General features: G+C 40.2%; 1 protein-coding gene and 1 long non-coding RNA gene across 6 annotated transcripts in view; one reads left to right on the top strand and one right to left on the bottom strand.

Moving 5' to 3' along the window:
• The window catches only part of CDIN1 (CDAN1 interacting nuclease 1), a 129,006-nt gene that overhangs the window by 48,077 nt on the left and 61,244 nt on the right, over nt 1-19,685 (top strand). For 3 of the 5 annotated variants that reach the window (XM_057420197.1, XM_057420198.1, XM_057420201.1), the window contains 5 exons: nt 1,469-1,548; nt 1,904-1,953; nt 4,852-4,919; nt 9,991-10,056; nt 13,126-13,231. In XM_057420197.1, coding sequence (XP_057276180.1) covers nt 1,469-1,548; nt 1,904-1,953; nt 4,852-4,919; nt 9,991-10,056; nt 13,126-13,231 — 370 coding nt within the window. The remainder of the gene's footprint in view (nt 1-1,468; nt 1,549-1,903; nt 1,954-4,851; nt 4,920-9,990; nt 10,057-13,125; nt 13,232-19,685) is intronic. The other 2 variants (XM_057420199.1, XM_057420200.1) reach the window with 2 other exon arrangements.
• Nucleotides 1-19,685, bottom strand: part of LOC130605061 (uncharacterized) — a 68,175-nt gene that overhangs the window by 11,573 nt on the left and 36,917 nt on the right. The window lies entirely within an intron of this gene.

The following is a 19,685-nucleotide window of genomic DNA, read 5'->3' as shown; positions in this document are numbered from 1 at the left end:
TGGTTTAGTATATCATTCTTTTTAAAACATTTGCAGGAACTTTTGCTTCTGCTTGTGATGATGCCAATCTTTGTAGCTCTTGCATAGCCTTTAAACTAATTTTGGTTTGTATATTCGTTTGCATTACAGTATAGTTTTCTAAAACAAATATTTTCTTGAGAATACTACTTTCAATTGACTGTCATGCTTTTAGGAGACAACATTCAGGGAGAATATTAAAATGAGAGTCTCCTTTGCTTTCAGCAGAGTGTTTACACACATTCATTGTTGCTTATATGGCAAAATCGTGGCTTATATGGCAGATCCCTTCATGTCACAGGTTCCAGGACCCCTTTTCACAGTGATATCTGAGACTTTCAGTTCAGTCATTGAAGAGAGTGACAAAGCTTTGGCCCCACTTTGGGACAAAAGAAAAATTAAGAACAGGAAGAGAGCAGTTTTTCACTTTGTTTACACAAGCCAAGCACACCCAGGTTAAAGGAATTTGCCTGAAGTAACACAGGAAATCTTTGGCAAAGCAGGAACCTTGCTAGTCTCAAGTCTAGTCTACGTTTATGGATTCAGTGGTACAAATATACCCACCAGCTGAACTCTGTCAGCAGTTGTTCCCAGGAAGGAGGCAGATTATGCTTGTGCAGCAGTGTTGTTTTTCTCTAAGAAATCATAAAATGAAGTGTGTGAATTTTTTTAGAGAGCATTTTTCTAGACTAGTTTTTCCACCTTTATTAGTAATTAAATAGTGTATGCAGCTACCCAGATTAAACGTCTGGAGAGATAATGCCTGTGCTTGCAAGACCTATTTGAAAATAAACTAAAGGCATCTCCTGATTTATGGTTGGGTTTTTTTTTTGTTGTTGTATCAATCTCAGTGAATGAAAGACTGGTAAATACTCCTAAATTCACTTCTGATTTCTTTTGTGTCTCATACATTTGAACATAGCACAGAAAGCCTTTTACCAGCTTTTAAGTACAGTGAGATAAACGTGTCAACACTGAATAAGTAAATAAATAAATTTGAAAACTGCTAAACTAGAATCATCAAATCATAAAGTGCTTAAGATTGTTCAGACCAAACACTGTTTTTAGAGGCTGTTTTGAATTTTTACATACCTTCGTCCTTAAATTCTCATAGGCTGTGGTTGTTATTTTGAGTTACATTTTCTTTATACTAAGCACTTTCCTTAGGAGCTGCAAGATGCTTTTGAAGCACAAATTGTCCTGTAAAACTGGTTAAGTAGACAAGGGCCTGCTTTCACCCTGTGCTAATACAGTCCTTTGGTGTTTCAAGCCTTTTAATTGTATCAGAATGGGTTTAAGTAGCTACAAAGTTTGTAGTTGCTGGTTTGATATTTTTCAAAATAATCTGCATCATAAATGTTTTCTTTTTATAAAAGTGTGTCTCTCTTCCTGCCAAGTGGATAACTGTGCTAACAGGGGTTTTGTATGTTTTTGTTCCTTATTTCTTTAGCCTCCAAAACTCTTATTAATAGTATGCTACGGGACCCTTCTCAGATTCCAGATGGAGTTCTGGCAAATCAAGTCTATCAGGTATTAATCACAGTTGTTTTTTTCTTTCTTTTTTTTTTTTTTCCTGTGGCGGTGCTGTTATCTGTCTAGCAGAGTAAAAGATTTTAAACCTCATTTAATTACTGTCATCATAAACTATCAGTGAGGTCAGGGTGCACCATAAATGGCAATGCAGTATTTGTGAGGGGAGCATTTCAGTTTTTAATAGCTTGCTTTTATAGTGAATAAAAGCATGCAGGTTTTGTTTTCTGTGATTAAATCTGAACAGCATCTGATAGCCTTTTTGAAGAAAAGTAATTACTGTTTTTAAGGTTCTTTTTAACTATAATGGTTTCGCATTGCCCATCACTATACTACTTCTCTTATTTGTCGGCAGTGTACTGTGAATGACTGTTGTTATGGACCACTGGTGGACTGCATCAAACAGTATCCTTTCCCATAAAATTTTAGGTGCACAATTGACGAGTTTAGGCTGTGTGGAAGAGATGTGTCTAGCTTTAACCTGACATAAAGTTCTGCTTCACAAAACACGTTTCATACTCCTCTGTTTTGCATTCAATCAACTAGAGGGTCACTGCAAAGCTTTCTCTTATACTGTTTAACAAGAATCAGATGGGGCACGGGAAGTTGTCAGTTTGCTGGCTACACGTTCATATGCCTGATTGAACCTCTTTGGTTTTGATTAGTTGAAATTCATGTCTGGTTTTCTATTAAGACTGGACAACAGTGCTTGGAGTGGTGGAGTTGGGCTAGATATCTCTGGAGATATCTTCCAATCTCAACTCTTCTGTTGAGTTTTAATTGTAAGGTTTTCAAGTGCAATTCAGGTATGATTGACCAGTTAGTATTTTGAAACTCTGACATTCCATGCAGTTCTTTTACTTTCTCTTCTTCGTAAAGGAAATGGGTCTAGCTGTAGGAAAAAACCCTATGTAGCTTGAATTTTAAGGGTGTTGGGTTTGGTTGGGGGGGGGGGAGGGTGTGGGGTTAGTGTTGAAATAGTTAATTAGAGATCCTCAATATCCAGTGAGAATCCTGGGGAAACCTCTCAGTGCTGGGTATTCCAGACTAAGAGTATAATTTGTTAGGAAAGATCACTGCAACCCTAACTCTGTTTTCATAGAATCATAGAATGCTTTGGGTTGGAAGGGACCTTAAAGTCATCTAGTTCCAGCTCCTCTGCCATGGGCAGGGACACCTTCCACTAGACCGGGTTTTAACAAGACCAGACTTCAGTGAAGTCCTGAATGAGTAGCTCTTCTGTTTCAGTCTGCTGTGAAAGGAAGAGTTTCAAAATCATGACCTCCTATCACTGAGCCAGCTAGCAAGGCAATTGGCTCCCAGGTCCTGGGGATTCCTTGCATAAATCTCTGCATGAAGTCTGGGGGAAGATCCTGATTTCACTGTACAGTTGCAGGATAGAACAGCTACAGTGATGTTTAGTTATGCATGAAAAGCACTTTTTTTAGGCGTGATACATGTGGTAGTCACCCGTTAAAAATATGTTCTTTCCATTAGAAATACTTGCCTGGTGTCTACTACAGACTCAGCCCTGCTCCCATTAACTTTAACAGGTGCAGGATGAAGTTCTAATTATACTTGTATTTTCTGGTTTTAATCATAATTTTATGTATTCATTCAACATATCTTCATATCTTCAACATTAAATACAGCTCTATGACAGTGGATTAATCTAATAAATCACAGTTTTTAAAAGATTGTTGATCATTAATTTTCACATCTAGTAATGTAAGATTAATATTTTTATGACAAACAGTCTGGCTATAGTCTTCTGAAAGTGTCATTTTTTAAAGTAATAATAACAGAATATGTAGAATTATGACCAGTTTTTAAGAATAACTTGCCTGCAGTCTATAAGTCTTTTCTATCCTCTTCAGATTCTGGTTCAAGTGAAGTTATTGACTCTGCAGTGACATCAGTAAGCATAATGAGGATTTTTTTTAATTCCGTTTTTGGTACAGAAAAGTTTAATACTAAACTGTGCAAGTGCATTATCTGCAAGTATGTTGCTGAATTAGATGTTAATTTTGAGGTGCATAAAATAGTTTAAAATCAATTTAAAGTTAAGGTTTTAAAAGCATAATGTCTTCTGAAGGATTGCATATTGATTTTAAATATAACTATCTAATTGTATATGCATGGACTAAAGTATGAAGTCAACCTCTTTGTAAATGCCAAGAGGCTATTTTTCAGTAATAGTTCAGATGCTTACGGGAAACTAGGCTGCTAGATTGCATGAGTAGAAAATGGCTTGTGAGGTTATTTACAAGTTTTGCCCCATGGTTATTGCCATACATCAATAACAGGTATTATTATGGACTAAGTCTAAGTGTTTCTGCTTACTATGCATTATAAATTCCATTTGCAGTATTTTTCTTACATTTCTGCTGTTTTTCATTTACCCCTTTTGTTCTGTAAATGCTCATAGAGTTTAACATAATATACAGTTTTATTAATAAAAACTATATGTGTAAATGCAGTGATTCCATACAATTGGTATTTTTGCTGGTTAGCATAAAGTGCTGATATAAATTAAGTAATTAACTCTCATTGTAATGTAGTTTAAATTTTCAAAAGTTATTCTAAACAGAGTTAGGAACTTAACTGTTTTTAATGTAAGGTCCTTTATCATGATGTTCCATAAGATTCTTCTTAAAAGCTTCCAGAACAGAACTTTGACCTCCAGGAAGATACATTAAAAATACTTAATGTGGTGACTTTTCTACATGTTGCTAAGAATAGCACATTGGATCAACAGGCTGTCAGTGAAGTGAAAAGGACTTCACTAGAAAATATTTCATCCTTCCCTAAGTTCATGCTTCTGAAAAATGAATTAAAAGGATGTTTTGTTACAGTAAGATGTTTCAAATGGCTGTGATGCCTATCAATTTCTGAATATAAGGAAAAAAGCAGTTTATTTCATTCTTTGCTGAATTAGAGAATTGATACACTTGCCAGTAAAGAGCAAATTAAAAGGTATTTCTTTACATGTTTTAAGCTCACTTTTGTTTAATTTTGGGAGGGAAATAAAGCAAAAATTTAAATATTAGCCTTATTTATGCTGAATAAATGTGATTTAACTGGTCTTATTTTTGTAAAATGTATGCTGATGATACAGTAGTCTAATTTTCACAAAGTGCTAAATGCCTCTGAAACTCCCTGTAAGGTATTTAAAAACTTAGAGTTCAAATCATTGTTCACTTCAGAAATGCAGATGAAGGCAAATGTATTTTATCATTAGTTATTTTACCTGTGATGTTTTTCTGAAGTTGGTTCTTCCATTCCTTAATCTAAAGCTATCAGCGCTATCGGGCATGAGCATGAAGTCTTGCTGCGAGAAATGCTTTTGGAAAAAAATCTCTCTTTCATAGGTAAGAATTTGTAGTAGGGGCTAGCCAGCAAATCCTTAACTTCAAAGATTTCAGTGACTGTTTACCTAAGAAAAAAATAAGTCTCAACACTCTTTGTATTAGGTAGTAAAGGAAGAGTAAGAAATGATTGATGCTGTACATGTTATCTTTTATTGATTTAGAACTGAGCAGGAACTCAGTTACCTAACACCCTCTATATACAGCACATGCACAGGCTTGCAATTAATATTTTATAGAATAAGTAGCTGAAAAAAATGCTTTAATATCTGCTGCAGTATTACTTTTGGTGTCATGAGATATTAGCCATAATCTAGGCCTTATGAGACTTAGGAGGAAGCATAAGAAATATTAACTTCAAAATGCTTTATGTATTAAAGAACTGCGAGAGAATTCACTCATTTAGCTTTCTGTGCAATTTCTGCTGAATTTTTGCCCCTGCCTACTAACTAATGCAAGTACTCATTTTACAATCCCTATATTTAAAATCATTTTAAGGATTCATTATGAAGTTATTTTCATTATTTTCTTTTAGCCTGCACTATGTTTCTTGTGCATGAGTGCCATTAAAACAAAGATTAATATTTAAAGCATCATTTCTCTTATTGTGATAATAAACTGAACAGTGACTTCTTAAATCTGAACTTCTTATATGATGAGACAATAGCAAAGTGAAATGCTATCTTTTGTTGATGTTGCACTAAATTTGTGTGGCCGGGGAATTTTGCTGGTTTTATCAGAAACTATGATCTTTCTTAAATCTAGACTCACGTTAATATTTTGGAAACTTTAAACAAATTTAAGAAATTAGAATGATTATTAAGGTTTTTAAAATATTTGCCCATGTAATTAAGGAACAGAATTAGTACGATCTTTTATTTTAGAGAAAAAATGAAAAAAAGACAGAAATAAGTATTGCATACAAACCTGCAGATGACATTGTGAAAATGTGAGGAAGTAGTTTTTCCTACTTAACTATAAGAGCAGAGGTACAGGTAATAGACTTAAGCTGTAATTGCAGAGATGATGATGAGTTAAAATACTAAGCAGTTCTAGGAGCTGTAAGTATAAAACAAACTGCCAGGGAAGGTTATGGAATCACCTTCAGTGGAAAATTCAAGGCTAGACTTGACATTCATCTGTCAAAGCTGGTAATGAAACCAATCCTGTCACGATACGAGAGAATGGACTAGATGACTCACAAATGAATCCTCAACCCAATGATTAGCATTTTATTCGGCTTGTGCAAGCTTGTGTACTGCACAAATCAGATTTAAATTTTGATGTTTTGTGACCTTGGATAAGCATCAGTTTTATCTTTAAAAATAAGCTTTAAGAAATTTGTGTTGTCAAAGTATCTAGAATGGATTAACTCATTAGAATAGAAACATAAATGAGAGAGTTTATTGTTTAGATACTATGCATAGTGAAATACTGTTTAGTCATGATTTAAGATCTGTTAGATGGGTGTATTTATTATTTCTGTCCATTGCAGGTGTTTTTAAGGTTTTAGGTATTAAAAAAAAAATAAAATTCCTTAGTATGTGCAAGATTAACCCTACTGAATCCCTCACAATAAAATCTTTCCTTTTTTAAGAATTACTTCCAAAACTGCTTGAAGATAACTTCAGCAAAACAGAAGAGATGACAGTATTTCCTATAGGTCAACAAATTCAGGCTTTGTTAGGCTCTGAGAAAGACTACATTCCAGTTTTGAAGATGGCCCAGGACTTAGATTGCTGTAATTGCAATTCCATTACTTTTTAACATGTGTTACGAAAAACAAATTCTGCAGTTTCCATATTAGTTTACTATTCCTCAAGAATAGTAAGGTTTTTGTAGCAGCTCTCTTCACCTGAGCAACAGAGAGTCTAAGGACATGGTGAATATAAATCGCCCCAGTATAGTCTTGGAGCATGAAACAGCTCTTCAGTTCCAGGACATAATTTGTCTGTTTCTAGAGCAGTTAGCTTTCAGAGCCTACAGATCAGATGTAAGGTTCACCCAGAAATTGATTTGAAACCTATATAAACTAACTTTGCTTTTTGTTAATCTACTGTTCATGAGAACCATATCGTTTACCATGTCCTCTCTTCAACAAAAACACAGCTTTCAAATACTTATCACTTTGCTTAGGATTAAAGTGATCAGTGTTCTCTCAAAACAGGCGAACCGTTTCACTTGCCATACTGAAATGCCAGGAATTTCAAGGTTCTGCGTAGGATCTTTATGGGTTTGTACCTTTGCCATGAATATATTAGTAAAGTTTTTAGCTGTATGGGGAGGTACTGACCTTTGTCTGGAATCTTATCCTCCTTTGGTTCCCACTGTGTCCTTCAGTAGTAGCCTGGATATAAATCATGAAATCTGGTCAGTGTTTTCTCCTGTAATCTTAAATTTGCAGTTGCTGTTCATTCATGCACCAACAGAAGAATGTTTGGTTTCTTTGTTATATCCAGAGGCTAGTATAAGAACAATGATGTGTTAAATGGTTATGATTGAGTGTGAAGTTACCATAAAGATGAAGCTGCAGTTTTGTTGGAAATCTAAATTAATGGGGAATCTGTAGAAAACTACTTAGTAGTGCTGTTTCAACGTAATTTTCAAATCTCAGGATGCATAAATGTAACTGTCAAAGCTGTTGGGGGCTGGCTTTCAGTCAGTTGTTAAATTATTCTCTCAACCCATGCAAAAGCTAAAAGATCTCTTTTAAGGTGCAGAATACTACCTCTGTAGCTTCTGGACAAATCTGAAACATAAGTGGGCTGAAAAGCTAGAGCTTCTGTTTTGGTGGGGTTTTGGTTAAAAAAACGGGTTTATGGTGATTGTGGGAAGTATCTGTATCTCTTTCCCCTCTCCTCCCCTCCTCCCTCTGCCAAATTTATAAAGAAATGGTAATCTATAATTATGTTGCTACACGATAGACATCTCACATCAATAATAAACATGGTTTTTAACCTTATTTTATAATGCTATTCACAGTACAGAATGTCAGGAGAAACCAAGTGAAAACATTCAGAAACAGACTTAAAGCAAAAACCACGTTCTTTCTAAAGCCATGTGTTACTATCACACAATCTGATTTCGACAGAATGATTTCTATGATTCTACAATTCTATGATTCTAAAAGTAATCAAGTAGCCTTGAAAAAAAGAATCTGCAGAAGAATATTGAAAGTAATGCTGATGCAGACTCCAGTTCTGAGACTTGCCAAGTTGACTTATCGTGAAATGTTTACCCCTTCCTGGCTTTCAGTGGGTTCTTTTAAGTTACATTTCCCTGAATTTCTGATGCTAGCATTTGTTAGATATGAAAGAAAAATACTGAACTTTCTATTGCTATTTGTGTCTTCTTAAACAATGAAAACTTCATCTTGAACATCCTGTTGTCTTTTTTGTACTGTTTCAAACAATTAAGAACAGACTACAGTTAAATAGAGTTGGATAAAAGTGAATTTTTTTTAATCAAGATTAAGAGATCACAGACAGTTAACTCATTTTTATGTTATGGCACAAAACTCTCGACTCATACGTTCTGTTAAATTAGAACTTTGTTAATCTTAACACTGTTTATCCACATTCCTGACAATGTTGACAAATTTGAAAAAACAGCCAACAACCAATTCTGTCTCCAAATCCTAAAAAGTTTAATAGCTGATCAGGTGATACAGTGAACTGTTGCATTGCAAAGACTTGTATTTACAATATGGTGTGGTTACAGTGAAGAAATACTCTCAAATTTCAAAAGAAATACTGCACCTATCAAAATTAATAAACAGCTATTGCAGTTTACACCTAACTGAATGTACAACTTACTTCGCAAAATCACTCCTGTCCCGCTTTCAGTTATGACTTCACTGTATTAAAAAAACACTTCAGACTTACATTCTTCAATGGGAAAGGGGAGGAGAGCTTGCTTTAGGTGCTTTTAGAATATTTGGATTTCTAAGAGTGTATGTTTTTCTTGTCATTAAAATGTTACTTGGACTCAAACTGCTGACCTTTCAGGATATTCACAAAGTATTCAAAAACTGAGTTCTGAACATTGGCCATGAAACTACTGTCCTAACCTGATAAATGGATTGGAAATAAGCTACCCAACAGTGAGAATGGACCATTAATTTTAATCAAAGGTGATGTAGAAAGGCGAATGGGATGCATGACAATGTCAACAGCCCAGTAGGTGTTAAGGGGCTACACAGCCTTACTTGTTACTAGGTAGTGCCATTAGTTGAGCTTGGGTGAAGACAGAAAGCCATGCCTGGAATTGAATGACCAGGTCACTCCAAATTCTAATGGATAAATGGTGTTTTAGAAATGCCAGTGTAATGGTATCAGAAATCAAGGACAATAGTTTAGAAAATATTAAGGGCAATATTAAGGGCTTGCTTGGGCTTCCTTTTTTTTCTTTTTTAAGGAAGCGTCTTTTGTCTTCTGCAGTTTTATCTTGCTCAGTCATTATTGTTTCTTGGAATATTCAGCTCTAATATTTGTAAGCAATAGAGTTGTATAGTTTATGTTAGCAGAATTTCTAGGTCTTTGTATGTTCTGAAATTGAATAAATTCTATAGATTGCAGGGTGCAAGAGAAACTAAAATTGTGGCTTCTCTCCTTCATAAATTTCTGGAAGAAAAGGATTTTCCTGTTCTTTTTTTTAACAACTTTATGCTAACATTGAAATAAAACCAAGAAGGCAGCTACAGTATATCTACATTTGTGGTGTTGATAGGATTAGTCTTAATGCTTCCTAATGTGGGGAGACTCTTCTTTCAATCAGCAAATATACTTCTTTATTTTGAATATTTGGAGGTTATAAAATACTATATGACAGCTTGAATTAATGATGTTTATAATGAAGACATAAAAATGCAGGGATGACAAAGAAGCATTTTTATATCCATGCTTCAGTTTTTCTACAAAGGTTCATTTAATCTGACACAGCATTGCATGCATAAGAAAGATATGTATGACTGCATTAGTAATTCTTGCACTCTTATTTAAAATAAAAATAATTATGCTGCTGTCTACTTAACAGAAGAGTTTTATAAACAATAGTTCTTATTCTGTATGTATAGCTGAAGATCAGCTTCGTGCAAAGGGTTATGACAAAACACCAGACTTCATTTTAGAAGTGCCAGTAGGTAAGTCTTTTAAAGAATTGTTATTGTTTTATTTTGAGTAGAAGAGTGCATGCTAAAATATTACAGCTACACATTACAGCTATACAGCTGTATATTAAAGGATACTACAAAGTAGGGTTTTTTTTTCTTTGGTAGTTAACCTAATAATTTTAAGAACAGAACTTCTAGTTTGTGTCAGAGAGGTTTGCTCATAAGTAGTATTACCCAGTGCTTCTTCTTTGGTTGCTGCATGTTTTTGTCTCATTATCACAAAAAAGAAAACCAAGGAACAGTCAGAACCCCCAGATGCCTGCTCCCTCTAAACTGCTCTGCACACTGTCTTTCTGAACTGAACTCTGAAATACCTATTAATGTTTTAGACTTCTAGACCAAATCAATTCAAAGCGGTGTAGAGTATTACCATTGCACTTATAGGTCATTGCATAAAGATTTGTTGTAGTGCCATTATTCTCTTGCCATCACTTTGCATCTAAATACAACTCTGCAGTTCTCTTTTTTTTTCTTTAATCCTGTGTAGCAAGAAGCAAGAAGGAATAAAGGTAGGTATAAAGGTCATGTCAAAGCTCATCTACATTTTCTGGTCTTGAGGCCATGTAAGAAGGTAATCAGCTGACGTAGTGGCTGGGCCATGGAAGAAGAAGCATCAATGCTGTCTAAGTGTAAAGGGTTATTAATCATCTTTTGTAAATTGACTTTCATGCTAAAAGATGATGACTTTGCCTCCATAGAACACAGCACCTGTCAGTGCAGGTGTCTGACAGAAAAAACAAGAAGGCTGAAAGCAGCCTGTGAAAGTCATATACGTGACTAGCTTTTTGTTCTTCATATTGACAACAGTTGGAATTCTTACTAACTGATTTATACACTGATATAAGGAACTGACATGTGTACTATAAAATGTCTCACTACTCGGAAGTGCTTGAGATACCATCTTTCAGCATGACAGTCTGTTATTTAATAGATAAACAACTATGCATATGAGAATCTTCCAAAAAGTTCAGTGATGTTTGTATTTGTAATCATGTTTCCAGAAAAGAAAAATGTTAGTGATGTTAAGAAGAGGTTATATGTACAAAACAAAAAATACCTGCGTAGCTAAAGTACTCTGTATTTGAAACGGTGAGCTTTGGCATCCTGATGATCTGCAGTTCACAGACAGTTGTCAAGCCACACCTGGAGAGTTTTCAGTTATCTTCTACTAGTTCACTTCCATAATTCTTATTTGTGGAGGGTCTCAGAAAGCTACCAAGGACCCAAGGACATGAGGGAACAGTTGTTGTTTATCCAGTCTAAAATTATCAGGGAAGATTGTGAAATTACAGTATCACAAAATGACTGAGGTTGGAAGGCATCTCTGGTAGTCATCTGCTCAAGCATGTCCAGATGACTTTTGAATATCTCCAAGGACTGAGACTCCGCAGCCTCTCTGAGAAGGCTGTGCCAGTGCTCAGTTACCCTTACAGTGAAAAAGTGGCTCCTGATGTTCAGACAGACCCCCCCCATGTTTCAGTTTGTGCCTGCTGCCTCTGGTCCTGCCACCGGGCACCACTGAAAAGAGCCTTGTTCCCTCTTCTTAACACCTGCCCTTCAGATATTTATATACATTAGTAAGTTTCCCCAGTAATGTGGACCACAATATACACAATGCATACTTGATATCAAGATACTCACTTTTATACTGGTAACACGTAAGATTATATCCTATCCAGGAGCCTGATTAAATGGAACTAGGAAAGCAGCTAGGTGTAGCTAATTTTTTTAGTGCTTGAGAAGGGAAACTGGGAAACACCCAGAAGAAGTCTTAGGTTTGTAGTATTACCCTATTAGAAAGAAGGTTAAAAATAGCCATTAATTTGTTTTGAGTGGATTTGTCTCTAAAAATCGAAACAGTGCTAGTGCATTACTTTTCTCACATTATTTTAGTCACTTGAGATTGACAAGAAATAATTTTCTACCTGTTGTCCAGTCTGAACTAATGTATGGCCGTTCTTGCACTCTCTTCTTCATGACTCACTACCTGCCTAGGAAAGGCAAATGTTTCTTAGAAATTGCTTCTCAGTGGACTACACAGTTTATGCCTCGGCTGTTAGATCTCCTGGGGTCTAAAGGTACTAGGGGGGTATTGGGAGTGGGGGAAGGGTGTAGTAGTATAGGCCTACACAAGTTAACTTGGTTACTGATAGCATGGTAGTGGTGGCATATGGAGCTTAGTGTGGTGGCTTCATGTGGTGTTTACCCATATTTCCCAAGTAATTTTACAGTCTGCTGTAAACTGTGTGTCGCCACAGCTTCTTGTAATCTTTCTGTATTGTGTTTCTGAGATGGCATGCTCTCAGATGCCATACCCAACATTACATTAGAGACAGAATTATTTTTTTAGAGTTAGTTTCATGATTTCTCCTGCAAAATTAGGTTGTCAACTTCAGAAAGGACTTTAAAAAAAAAAAAAACAAACAAACTTTTACTAACATGAGAAATTCACTTCTACAAGCAGTGAGGAAAGATGTGAACCAGAGCAAATCCCACTGAGTGAAACAGAAATTCAGAATCACATTTTTTCACATAGGCCTTCTTATTCCTAGCTTCTTTCTGGTAAAGCATTACTGGTTTTGCAAAGGCAAGGAAGGAGATATGTATGTATGGTAAACATCCTTGCTGTTCTCACACCTTCCACTCTTCATTGATGAGAATTTGCTGGTTTTAACAGCTTAGCTAACTGTTCTTGTTTTCAGTTCCTTACCTGACAACTCCTTTCCAGCAAAGGATAAAAGTACAATGCAATTGCGCGTTGGTCTAGTCTCTTTCCCTTTATATTTGGTTTGTGTTAGAATAAATTCAAATATCTGAAATGGGGTGTAATTAAACTTCTATAATTATCCATTGAAATAGATATTTTTTTAAAAAATGTCCTGTGCATATTTGAAAGATATTTTTTGTAAATACATAACTCTGTTGCAATAATGAATTATGCGGTAGATTGAGGGAGTAAATAAGATATTCCCAAACACATTCTTCCAGGCTGCTGAGTGTGATTTTAAGAGTTCTGTTTATTTTCTGCTGTCACGCTAGCTGTTGAAGGACACATAATTCACTGGATTGAAAGCAAAGCCTCATTCGGTGACGAAAGTAGCCACCAAGCCTACTTACAGGACCAGTTTTGGAGCTACTGGAACAGGTACCTTTCCACTATTTTTCCTTATAAACAGGACTGTGTTTTTAAAAGAAGTTATGGGAAAAAACATTAGTGACTATTAAGCTATGTTGATAAAATACATGTTACCAATCCGGCATTTTGAATGTCATTAATTAGTGTGCCAAACTGGAAAGCTGAAATATTTGTGAAAAAGTCACATCATAATTCTTTGCACGCAGCAGATACATATGGTAATTTACAGTAATGCTACTTTGGTACAGAGTAAGTTTGGTACAGAAGTCAAATTTCAATTTTTTTTTAGTACTTGCCTTTGAAGTCAGATTTTGCTGTAATGTTTTGAAATACCTGCAAGCTGCCAAATTTGTTATAAACTCTTCACAGTCTAACCAAGTGGGCTTTATGTGTAAAGAAATTTATTGCTCATTGGCATTGTATCTGGGGTAGTACTGTTTCACTGTTGGTTGTTTTTTTTTAATAAAGTATTTTTTTCATATGTTACCTGTATTTTAACTAGTAATAACAACTGTCTTCAAAATAAAAAATGTAGTAGGTATCTCAGGTACATAAGGAGGGAGATAAGTTATGCTGGACCGAATTTTTGAACATGTCAATGGTATACACAGTATACACAGTATGCTAGAGATTGGAAGGGACCTTAAAAGATCATCTAGTCCAATCCCCCTGCCGGAGCAGGAACACCTAGATAATGTTACACAGGAATGTGTCCAGGCGAGTTTTGAATGTCTCCAGGGAAGGAGACTCCGCAACCTCCCTGGGCAGCCTGTTCCAGTGTTCTGTCACCCTCACAGAGAAGAAGTTTCTTCTCAAGTTTAAGTGGAACCTCTTGTGTTCCAGCTTGTACCCATTACCCCTTGTCCTATCATTGTTTGCCACTGAGTAGAGCCTTGCTCCATCCTTGTGACACTCGCCCTTTATATATTTATATACACTAATAAGGTCACCCCTCAGTCTCCTCTAAACTATAGAGACCCAGCTCCCTCAGTCTTTCCTCATAAGGGAGATGCTCCACTCCCTCAATCATCTTAGTTGCCCTGCGCTGGACTCTCTCCAGCAGCTCCCTGTCCTTCTTGAACTGAGGGGCCCAGAACTGGACACAATATTCCAGATGCGGTCTCACCAGGGCAGAGGAGAGGGGAAGGAGGACCTCTCTCGACCTACTAACCACTCCCCTTCTAATACACCCTAGGATGCCATTGGCCTTCTTGGCCACAAGGGCACAGTGTTGGCTCATGGTCATCCTGTCGTCCACTAGGACCCCCAGGTCCCTCTCCCCTACACTGCTCTCTAACAGGTCGTTCCCCAACCTATACTGGAACCTGGGGTTGTTCCTGCCCAGATGCAGGACTCTACACTTTCCCTTGTTATATTTCATCAAGTTATTCCCTGCCCAACTCTCCAGCCTGTCCAGGTCTCGCTGGATGGCAGCACAGCCTTCTGGCGTGTCAGCCACTCCTCCCAGCTTAGTGTCATCAGCAAACTTGCTGATAGTACACCCAATTCCCTCATCTAAATCATTGATGAATATATTAAATAATACTGGTCCCAGTACTGACCCTTGAGGCACTCCACTAGTTACAGGCCTCCAACTAGACTCTGCCCCATAGACCACAACTCTCTGGCTTCTCTCCTTCAGCCAGTTCACAGTCCACCTCACTACCTGATCATCCAGACCGCACTTCCTCAATTTAGCTGTGAGGATGCTGTGGGAGACTGTGTCAAATGCTTTGCTGAAGTCAAGGTAGACCACATCCACCGCTCTGCCATCATCCATCCACCGTGTTATATCCTCATAAAAGGCTAAGAGATTGGTCAAGCATGATTTCCCCTTGGTGAAGCCATGTTGACTGCCCCTCATAACCCTCTTATCCTTGATATGCCTTAAGATGGCACCAAGGATAAGGTGTTCCATCACTTTCCCAGGGATGGAGGTGAGGCTGACCGGTCTATAGTTACCCGGGTCCTCCTTCTTGCCCTTTTTGAAGACTGGAGTGACATTTGCTTTCCTCCAGTCCTCAGGCACCTCTCCCGTTTCCCAAGACTTGGTAAAGATGATGGAGAGTGGTCTAGCAATGACTTCCGCCAGTTCCCTCAGCACCCGCGGGTGCATCCCATCTGGACCCATGCATTTATGGATGTCCAGATTGCTCAACTGGTCTCTAACCCATTCCTCATCGACTAAGGCAAACCGCTCCGTTGACCTGACTTCATCTAAGGTCTCAGGGGTACAGGGCTCCTCAGGACTGCCTGCAGCAGTGTAGACAGAGACAAAGAAGGCATTCAGTAACTCTGCCATCTCTGTATCTTCTGTCACCAGGGCACCCATCCCATTCATCAGTGGGCCTACATTGCCTCTGGTGTTAGTTTTATCTGCCATGTATTTGAAAAAGCTCTTTTTGCTGTCCTTGACCCTTCTCGCCAGGTTTAATTCTAAGGATGCTTTAGTCATCCTAGCTGCCTTCCTACATCCTCTAGCAGCAGCCTTATATTCCTCCCAAGTGGCCAGCCCCTCCTTCCATGACCTGTAAACTCTCCTCTTCCACTTGAGCATACCCAGCAATTCCCTATTTAGCCACGCAGGTCTCCTGGTCCTCTTCCTTGACTTCCTACGTGTCGGGATGCTCCGATCTTGAGCTCGGAAAAAGCAATCCTTGAATGCCAACCAACTATCTTGGGCCCCTTTACCTTCAAACAGCCTTGACCATGGGATTTCCCCTAGCAATTGCTTGAAAAGGCCAAAGTTTGCCCTGCTAAAGTCCAGGGTTGCAATTCTACTTGCTATTCTACTAGTCCTACCACACAAGATCCTGAATTCCACCATCTCATGGTCCCTGCATTCAAGGCAGCCCTCAACCCTTACTGCTTTGACCAGACCCTCCTTGTTTGTGAGGATGAGATCCAGCAGCGCTCCTCACCTGGTTGGCTCATCCACCATTTGCAGGAGGAAGTTATCATCCATACACTGGAGGAACCCTGGACTGTGGCTGGGTTGCTGAGTGGTCCTTCCAGCAAACATCAGGGAAGTTAAAATCCCCCACGACGACCACGGCCTGTGACTGTGAGGCCACTCTCAGCTGCCTGTAGAAGGCCTCGTCAATTTCCTCACCCTGATCTGGTGGTCTGTAACAGACACCCACAACAGTATCACCCCTGCCAGCCTGCCCACAGGCATTCTCACCCACAGACTCTCAACTCGCTCGTCATCTGTCCCTGGACAGAACTCGGTGCATTGCAGCTGCTCCCGCACATAAAGAGCAACCCCACCACCCCTCCTGGCTGGCCTGTCTTTCCTGAAAAGGACATAGCCCTCCATGACTATATTCCAGTCTTGTGAGCTGTCCCACCACGTCTCTGTAATTGCCACCAGATCATAGTCTCCTGACTTAACACAGGTTTCCAACTCCTCTGGCTTATTTCCCATGCTGCGCGCGTTGGTGTACAGACATTCCAGGGAGCGAGCTGAGCACACCGATTTCACCCTAGGATTATAGGTGGCCTCCCAGTCTTCATCAATTCTGGAGTGCTGCCCCACTGGGGCAAGCCCAGCTACAACCTCATCCCCCTTCGAATCTAGTTTAAAGCTCTCCAAATGAGCCCTGCTAATTCGTGCCCCAGCATCCTTTTGCCTCTGTGAGATAAACCTTTCCCACTTGTCATTGTCCAGACTGGTGCCCTATAAAACCAGCTGTTACCAAAGAATCCAAGGCCCTGCCTGTAGCACCAGTCTCGAAGCCAATCGGTTATGAACTGAATCTTCCCATTCCTTCCCACATCATCAGTGGAAGATGGAAGGAATGAGGAGAAGATCACTTGAGCCCCAGACTCTTTCACCATCCTCCCCAAGGCCCTGTAGTCTTTCTTCATCCCCCTCAGACTGCGGGAAGCAGCTTCCCCCTCACCTGTCTGGAAGACCAGCAGCAGGTAGTAGTCTGTCGGGTGCACCAGGTTGGGGAGCGCCCTGGTGATATCCCTGATCCGGGCTCCAGGCAGACTACACACTTCCCCATGATGAGGGTCAACTCTGCATATCGGGCCCTCTGTTCCTCTCAGAAGGGAATCGCCTACTACAATGACCCTTCTTTCTTTCTTATCAGAGGCAGTCTTGAGGTGCAAAGTCGACCGCCTTTTCCTATGTGGCCTTGTAGGCTGGCCTTGCACCACATCCTCACCTACCTCTCCTTCAAGATCCAGGGCCTCGAACCTATTACTGAGGGACACCTGGGGAAGCAGGGCAGGAAGGGGGGAGGGTTTCCCACGATGCCGAACTGGAACTCGCTTCCAACCCTCATCGGCTTTTTGGTCCCCTACCTCTGCGCAACAGCTACAGGGCAGGGTCTGTCTCAGGCCATCCCCCTCTGTGTGAGAGGGCAGGGGGTCCTTCCCCTTTTGGGGAGTACCTCCCTGGAACTGTTCCGACTGGCACGCCAGGGAGTTACTCCACCAGTCGATCTCCCTTTCACACTCCCTGATGGTCCTCAGCGTCTCAACCTCCTCCTTAAGTGTTGCCACCAGGCTAAGCAGATCTTCTACCTGCTCACACCTCACGCAGGTGGAATGCTGTCCTCCCTCCCCCGGCAGCAGCAGGCTCTGTCACTCCCTGCATCCAGAGACCTGAACAGCCACGGTTTGGGACGGGGTCTCTGTCTGAGTTGCTGCAGTCACCTTACTGCAAGCTCTCTTTCTGGAGGCAACCATATTGGTCCGCAGTCGGACACCAGCAACAGGGTCAGCAACGCGACCTGCTCGTTCCTCACTGCCCTCTCCGAGGCTCTTTCAAGGCAAGGGGCAGGGGGGTGGTCGCCGTCACCGTGGGAACGCCCCCGCCACGTCAGCCGCTCTCTCGCAAGGGCTGCTGGGGCTTCGGGGATCGGGAGATGTCGGGAATCGCGATGTCTCTGCTCTATCCCCTCTGATTTTCCTCATCTCCGTTGACCCTCGCGGTCGCTGAAGGGTGCCCGCTGTGGCTCTAGCTAGGCTAGCTCTGATCAGCTGACTGAATGAAGATCAGTATGGTATGAAGATCTTTTCTTTTAGAGATGGTTAAAATTGTTCTGATTTATTCTTTTAAAGACAGTCATTGTATATATTTATGCAGTTTATGAAAGATCATGGCAGTCAGATGACGTTCCTAACGACTAGAAAAAGGGTAATATAACCCTCATTTTTAAGAAGGGGAAAATGGATGACCCAGGGAATTACACACCAGTCAGTCTCACCTCTATGCCCCGCAAAATCTTGGAGCAGATTCTCCTGGAAGGCATGCTAAGGCACATGAAAATCAACAAGGTGCTTGGTGACAGCCAGCATGGCTTCACTAAGGGGAAATCCTGCCTGACCAATTTGGTGGCCTTCTATGATGGGGCTACAGAACTGATGGACAGGGGTAGAGCAGTTGATGTCATCGACCCGGACTTGTGCAAAGCGTCTGACACTGTTCCAGATGACATCCTTCTCTCTAAATTGGAGAGACATCAATTTGATGGATGAACCACTTGGTAGGTAAAGAACTGGCTGGATGGCCACACGCAAAGGGCTGTGGTCAATGGCTCAGTGTCCAGCTGGAGACCAGTAACGAGTGGTGTCCCTCAGGGATCGGTGTTGGGACCGGTCTTGTTTAACATCTTCTCACTGACATGGACAGTGGGATTGAGTGGACCCTCAGCAAATTTGCTGATGACACCAAGCTGTGTGGTTCGCTTGATACCCTGGAGGGAAGGAATGCCATCCAGAGGGACCTTGACACGCTTGTGAGGTGGGCAGACGCCAACCTTATGAAGTTTAACCATGATAAGTGCAAGGTCCTACACCTGGGTCGGAGCAATCCCAGGCACAGCTACAGGTTGGTCAGAGAAGAGATTCAAAGCAGCCCTGCGGAGAAGGACTTGGGGGTGTTGGTCGATGAGAAACTTAACATGAGCCGGCTTCAGTGTGCGCTAGCAGCCCAGAAAGCCAACCGTATCCTGATCTGCATCAAAAGGAGCGTGACCAGCAGGTCGAAGGAGGTGATCCTGCCCCTCTACTCTGCTCTCCTGAGAACTTACTTGGAGTATTGTGTACAGTTCTGGTGTCCTCAACATAAGAAGGACATGGAACTGTTGGAACAAGTCCAGAGGAGGGCCAGGAGGATGATCAGGAGGCTGGAGCACCTCCCATATGAAGACAGGCTGAGAAAGTTGGGGCTGTTCAGCCTGGAGAAGAGAAGGCTGAGTGGAGACCTCATAGCAGCCTTCCAGTATCTGAAGGGGGCCTACAGGGATGCTGGGGATGGATTCTTCATTAGGGACTGTAGTGATAGGACAAGGGGTAATGGGTTAAAACTTAAACAGGGGAAGTTTAGATTGGATATAAGGAGGAAGTTCTTTACTGTAAGGGTGGTGAGGCACTGGAATGGGTTGCCCAGGGAAGTTGTGAATGCTCCATCCCTGGCAGTGTTCAAGACCTGGTTGGACAAAGCCTT

This window comes from Pezoporus wallicus, unplaced genomic scaffold (assembly GCF_028554395.1).
Source record: "Pezoporus wallicus isolate ANWC-B61680 ecotype Strahan unplaced genomic scaffold, APGP_CSIRO_Pwel_v1 contig_5418, whole genome shotgun sequence".
Classification (NCBI taxonomy): domain Eukaryota; kingdom Metazoa; phylum Chordata; class Aves; order Psittaciformes; family Psittacidae; genus Pezoporus; species Pezoporus wallicus.
Note: the sequence above shows the minus strand (reverse complement) of the source record. Positions and strands in the feature narration are given on the sequence as shown.